We start from the raw sequence: 6,771 nt of genomic DNA, 5'->3' as shown, positions 1-6,771 counted from the left end.
CATCTCCCAAAGGGTTTATACCTCTACGTTTAGGGATATAAGTGGTCAATTGGGCAAGCAAACACAAGCTCGCAGGTCTTTTCGGATCATTCTATTTACTGACTTTTGCGTGGTCATCTAACCTCTACACCAAGGACTCATGTTCTGGTACATGTTCTCACACTGTATCTAAGCACAGGCTGTGTTTGGACTCTGGTTAGCTTGGCTGCTATAGTATTTCAGAGGATTGACGTAGATCAAAAGCGTGCTATCAGCATAAACCAGAAGAGCTTAATGCTTGGAAAAGGTCAGTCTGTCACATGGTGCACCAACTCCACACACACTCTGAGACGAAAGAATGTATGTTTCTCCCAATGGATTTTCACCAAAAGGTTGTGCAGCAAAAGACAAGATCACAAATGTCATTTCTTGTTTGTTTTTTTACAATTTATGTGTTTCACGTCTATAAGGCAAAGTCCTGGTGCAGTTTGGTCTTTAACATGATTCAGACCATGGAAACCTGTTATGACTTATGGGTAAAATATCCTTGAGGTTAGTATTGCAAGCTACTGCAGGGTAGAGATTATGCACAGCTGTGAAATTAAAAAATACATTTTTGAGTGAACAAGCCGCACCTCCGCCCCTCCCCCTGAGGCAGGTTAGCATGTGCATCACATGAAAAGTTCCCTCATCTCAGTCAGAGAACTCTCACCCTTTACTCTCCCCTGCTGCCGTGTTATCAACCATCCCATTTATAAGCTTTCAGTCTGGTGTTTCTCTCTGTCAGAGCGCTCTGTGTGCGACACGTAAAGTCATCCCCCATCTCTGTCTCTCTGCCAGCCTAGCGGTGAGCCATCGAGCTAATGTTTTTTTCTTTTCTTTTCTTCTTCTCCCCAGCAGTCGGTTGGTGAGTCAGTCGTGTGCCTCTGGCCTGGGGAACGGGAGGAAGCTCACAGCTCTGTCTCCTCGTTTCTCGGCTCCTCGTTTAATGCCTTCTGAATCCCGGGGACTCAGGGAAAGGGTTAGTGACGGCACCGACACCCCTCTTCTCCTCTACAGCCTCCAGTGCCGGCTTTATCCGGACGAGCCGCTCGTACAGGCGCGTCACGTGAGCTTCTTTTTTTTTTCCTTCTCCTATTTCGTCTTTTTTCATAGCACCAAATGATTTGTGAACTCACACACAAACGTACACACTATGCACAACAATCATTGTGTACAAATGCCCTTTTGCTAACACAGATAACAAATACAGTACTCGGAACAAAAGCTGGACGTACAGACACGACGGTACGCAGTGACCAACGTGGCGCTCGGAAAAAGTGCAGACGTCGGCAACATCCCTTAAGATTCTGTGTTTTTTTGCCTCTGTTTTTTTTTTTTTTTTTTTTTTTGGGGGGGGGGGGGGGGGGGGTCTGTCTTGTGTCAGCACCAGTGTGTTGGGTCTATCACGAGAACAGATCGGCCTCCTCGTCCACATGGAAGGAAGGTACAGTCTGTTCCGCCAAGCTTACATCCTGCTCGCACTGCTGCGTTTCCCCCAAGGATGGGGCGCGGAACCACGGGTGGTTGAGCGCCTCCGCAGCCGTGAGTCGCTCCCACGGATCCTTCCTCAGAAGCCCCCTCAGGAGGCACTTGGCTCTGGGGGAGAGGCCTTCCGGCAGGCAGCACTGGCCCCTGCGGATCTTGGAAAAGAGGGTGGCCGGGTCCGGGTCGTGGAAGGGGTAGCGCCCCACCAGCATGGTGTACAGCATGACCCCCAGGCTCCAGACGTCCGCCGCCTTGCCCGAGTACGGAGCCGAGCCACTGAGGATCTCGGGGCTGACGTAGGCGGGGCAGCCGTGCGTGTCGGACAGGAGGTCGTCGTCCGGGTGCTCCAGCACGCGGCAGTCCTCCAGACCCTCTAGTTTCACCTGGGTCCTGGCAGCAGAGAAAACAGGGGGAATGGTTAGAGGGTGCTACCAGATTAGGAAAAGGATTGATGGGTTTGTGGGGTTGGGATTAGCCGTTTTATACGAGCTTTGCTACACTGCTTTTGTCAATGCTTCTGCTGGGAGATAAACAAGATTATTATAAAACGCACAACCTTCTACCTTGCAATTTGGGATTGAGATGTTTGAGGAACATGTTTATTCACATATTCATAGTTATAATCTCTCACAAGTGCCAACATCTGTTGGTGATGGCATTGAGCAGGGCTTTCTGTTCTTGACAAGGATTGTGTTTAACACGGTGATAAGTGAAACATCTCGGAGATCTGTGACACCCCAGTCACAGTTTAAATGTTGGAAAATGTGCACACCATTTTGGTATGGTCAGAAACAGCTGCCGTAGTACACGAGCTACCAACTACCTTAGGGCACACGTCCACGCGCACTCAGTTCTGTCAACACACATCCAAGACAGACAGTGTGGAGTTTCATCACAGTGCAATAGTGTGCTGTAAGACACACTACTAGCCCCCCCCCACTGCAGAGAGAGAGAGGAGAGAGTGAGTCATCCCCATGAGGTGAAGAGAGGATGTATCTCTTCAAGACGGAGCTATCGAACTGCACCTGGGTCTGTGGCTCTTGGCGTCCACCATCCCATAATTACACCCCAACTGTGCTGCTGTTGCATTAGTGACACGTGGGAAGGCTGGGTCGACGATAGAACATAACATGTTTCGCAACACGAGTCATCCTGGTATTCTAACTGCTCCAAGTATTGACGGAGACAGACGCAGCTAAACAAAAGCCCATTTTATGGTGCACTGCCGATGCAGTTACATCCTTTTTCGATTTGATTGGTTAAATAATAGGTAGCAGCAAAACGAACTGACAATCTATTATTATTATTATTATTATCATCGTTCTTAACCTTTAGTAGTCTCACTATGATTGAAAATGTCAGTTTTCTGCTTTTCTTCAGACAGATTACAGCAAAACAGAAACAAACCTAAATTTGTTAGATTAAAGTTCAAACAAACCACAATCAAAGTATAGATTTTGAAATCTAATTGATTTGCCAGCCAGGTGCATCAGCAGGTTAAAGACTACAGTATACAATCTGATATGTTACGTGCTCAGGCAGGCATGCAGAGACCTGTGTCATCCAATGTTTATTTTCTTTGAACGCCATGGGTCAACAGGGTCGAGCGGATCCAGAAAGCAAGTTGGATGCGCAATGTCAACGGCTCACCAGGAGGACCTATGTCAACAGCTCGGCAAAAAGCTGTCCATTGTCTCCCTCCCCTCCGCCTCCGGTTAATAACCGCTAACATGTTTGCCTGGCCGCTCGCTTTAACGCGTGACTCATTCCTCCACCAGTATTTCTACCAGTGGCGCGACTCCCAAGTCTCTTCTCTTACGCTGGCTGTCTGCTTTCATTAGTCCACTCTGCCCTTGCTCTCAAAAGGTCACGGCGAGAGAATGTGGATGTTGCAACGGACTGTCCCTGTCCAGGACTATGTCTCGGATGAAGGCGACGTTCTTGTGTCCCGGTAGAGAAGTATAGGCTCTCACCTTTTCCTGATACAGTCCTATTGAAAGCTCGCTTATTGAAAGAGCAAGAGTTTTACCGAAAATAGATTGACACGTGGAGGAAGAGGTGGCAAATAGTTTTGTATGCTGGAGCTGGAGTTGTGTAATTGTCATATTCTGTATACAGTATGTATATATATATGTATATATATATATATATATATATGTATATAGTCTACTCTTAAGAGTAGGCTACACAAAGACGTACCAGAGAGCACAACAAATACTAAAATATGTGGCTAATTTCCATAAATCGAAGACTTATCCTCGTTTTATCAGACACTAATTAATAATATAAGTGTCATGTTAAACTATTCTTTAGACTGATATTTGCTCATTCTTGATTCTGAAATGAAACCAAACATTTAAGTATCAGGAAAAGGTGACACATATTAACCCTATAAATAAACATACAGGTAATTATTTGAATTACCTCGTTTGGCAAAAACAGATACAAACTTTGCACCTGGTTTTGTGAATGCATTATGGTGTCTCAACAGGCTACAGCAATCACATTGTGTCAAATCTCCTTCTGATAAATAAAGCTATGGTTGGACCGCCTACCTTTGTATTTCTCTACCTATTTTATTGTGGGATTATTGTAGACTACAATTACCACTGCGTCAATAGGCCTATTTGGCATTGGCACAGAACACCCTTTAATCAATAAAGTTAGAATTAAATGTAGGTAAATATGGTGTACAAAGTAGGTTGTAGTCTACTATTTCATAGTTAGTCTATGGCTATAACCCAAGCCAGATTTCTTTCAGTCTCCCTCTCCCTGTTCCCAGGCTCATCTCACACTGACAATTAAACACCCACTCGATTGGCGCGCAAACACGCACATGCCTCCTGCTGTTGGTGTCTGGGTTCTCTGTCTAGATCCAGACAAACTGATCATATCAGTGTAGGCCTACACATAATTGCCTTATTGGTAGAATCTTGGTTCATGTATCCTCCAACTGTTGCACAAGCCGTAGTGATTCCTGAACAAGCACTCCCGGCTTATCTAATCAAGTTCCAGTTGATTCGTTGACAAAAGTAAGGGGCCTGAGATAGGACAACATTGTGAAACCTGTTTATGATAGGCTACCTGTGTTATTCAAGGACCATGAAATGCATAAACAAGGAAGTGACAGCTGTGTCATATTTGGCGTTTAAACCCAAAACTACTGCACCACTGAGAACGAAAGAATACCCAGAATTCCATGTTACAAACGGAACCCACATTCTGTCACATGTGACTCACAGTTCCTTCTTCGGTACCAAGCATTCCTTGGTACCGACCAGGAAGAGAAACTTTTGATACCGGGAGTGGAGAAGCACATGACTCAAACTCACTAAAACCCCCTAATGTTTGTGAGCTCCCTCTTACCTTTTCTCGTCAGAGAACACAAACTTGCGAAGCTTCAGGTCCCCGAGGACCACGCCGCCTTGGTGACAGTGGGCGACCGCTGACGCTACCTGGTGGAAGAGACGCGACGCCCGCTCCTCGTCCAGCCTTCGGCAGCTCTTGACCAGCGTGTGCATGTCGCCGTGGTCCTTCTCCAGGAAGACGTAGGCCTTGCGCTCGCCCAGGACTATGTCTCGGATGAAGGCGACGTTCTTGTGTCCCGGTAGAGAAGTATAGGCTCTCACCTTTTCCTGATACACGCTCATGTCAAAAACCTGAGAGAGGGAGAAACCGAAAACATGCTTGATGAACAACCAACTGGAAGGGACGAGAGAGAGAGTTCATGTTTTGGTGTTTGAGTTGTGTTAAGTCCGTAAAGAAAGGCTCAATTGAATTGTGCCTTGCATGAACAACAACAACCGAAACGTAATTCGATTACACTGGGTTGGGCTTTTGCGCACTCATCATGCCTCACGGCCTCTCACTTCTATTTAGTTGTTTGCATTGCATATTCGTGGATGGCGTGGCATGTCAGTGACGTGTATACTGATGACTGGAGTTGATAGACACGGAATGGGAAGTCATAGCCTAAGTTAGCTCTAATGGCAGGTGAACCGATCCAGCCAGATGATAGGCTGTTATAATTTCCAAAGTGTAGCCTAATTGGAGCACGAGTCTGCTCAGTAACAGTGATTTAACTGACGTGTTTAATTGGATGTCAACGAGACTATATGCAATTATAATTAGGCTATATAGGCTTACAGAGTCATGGCATTTCTTGTAATCGTTTAGGTTTACAAATATTCAGCTAATCTCGTCACATTTTACGCAATTGCAAATTTGAGCAACCCATGACATCATGGAAACAGCATTCATTCAAAGAAATTGCACAATGAATAGTTCCTCGCCAACCTTGCAGACAAGCTCCTCTTCCGAGTCCATGTTCAAAGCGCTGTGCATTCCTTCTCGATCGGCCAGAGGTAGAAGTAAAAACGGACCGATCCGTAGCGGACCTTGATGGGTTGCAGGATCAGTTACGGGGATGGTGGAGACCGGGGACCCCGGTGAGCTACCGAGCAGTCCAGCGTCACCCGATGAGTCGCTAAGCCTGGCGCATTTGGAGACCGGCTCGTCAGAGTCCACCCGTTTATGTCCCAACCTTCCAGTGCGGGTACAAGCCATCGGACTACTCCACTGAATGTTCATCGTGAGAAACAAAGTAGATCAGCTACGCGTGAAAACAATGTCAGTCTGTTCCGTTGGATCACCGAGACAATTTACAAATTGCACAATCCATATAGCAGTTCTTGGTTGGCATTAAACAGCAAGGTGATCGATCTGTCACTGGAAAAATATTTATGCATGCATCGCGATAAAACAATATATTCCTTCCAACTTGTCTCAGATTCTATCTGTGTTGTTTTTGGCGATATTCCTCTACGGGTTCCACTTCGTCTCTCTGAACGCAGAAGCCCGTGAAAGCGCGCTGTACTTTTTGGTGAGAAATTCTGAGCGTAGGTCTGCCCCGCTAACCCAGTGAGAGACCGTCTCGCAGTGAGAGCATTGGTGTTGATTCTCAAAGCCCGGCGCTAAAGCAGTGCAACTGGAACTCCGCCCGGTCTTGCCTCTTTAATGACACACAACGATTGAGCAATCCTCAATGAATTCTAGAATTGCCGGTTTGATTCAGTAGCCTTTTTATCTGCACCGGACCACTGATTGGCTATTAGCCTACTGTACACAAGACCACGTAAATTAGGCAACGTTAATGGGGCGTTTTTGTAAATAGCATACTACATAATTTTGTGATATTGGGAAATCAAACCACGTGAGGGAAATCGGGAAATACATAATGTATAAATCGTCCCTTCTTTCCCATCA

General features: G+C 46.1%; 1 protein-coding gene across 1 annotated transcript; it reads right to left on the bottom strand.

Annotated features, from left to right (window-relative positions):
* Positions 1–873: 873 nt before the first annotated feature.
* Positions 874–6,530, bottom strand: trib1 (tribbles pseudokinase 1). Its single transcript, XM_062486886.1, has 3 exons — positions 5,803–6,530; positions 4,873–5,165; positions 874–1,896 (listed from the first exon to the last, which is right to left on the bottom strand). The coding sequence occupies exons 1-3, from the start codon at positions 6,094–6,096 to the stop codon at positions 1,425–1,427; spliced, it is 1,059 nt and encodes a 352-aa protein (XP_062342870.1). The 5' UTR covers positions 6,097–6,530; the 3' UTR covers positions 874–1,424.
* Positions 6,531–6,771: the final 241 nt, after the last annotated feature.

This window comes from Osmerus eperlanus, chromosome 20 (genome assembly GCF_963692335.1).
Source record: "Osmerus eperlanus chromosome 20, fOsmEpe2.1, whole genome shotgun sequence".
Taxonomy (NCBI): Eukaryota; Metazoa; Chordata; class Actinopteri; order Osmeriformes; family Osmeridae; genus Osmerus; species Osmerus eperlanus.
The sequence above is the reverse complement of the archived record's forward strand: the minus strand, read 5'-3'. Positions and strand labels throughout refer to the sequence as shown.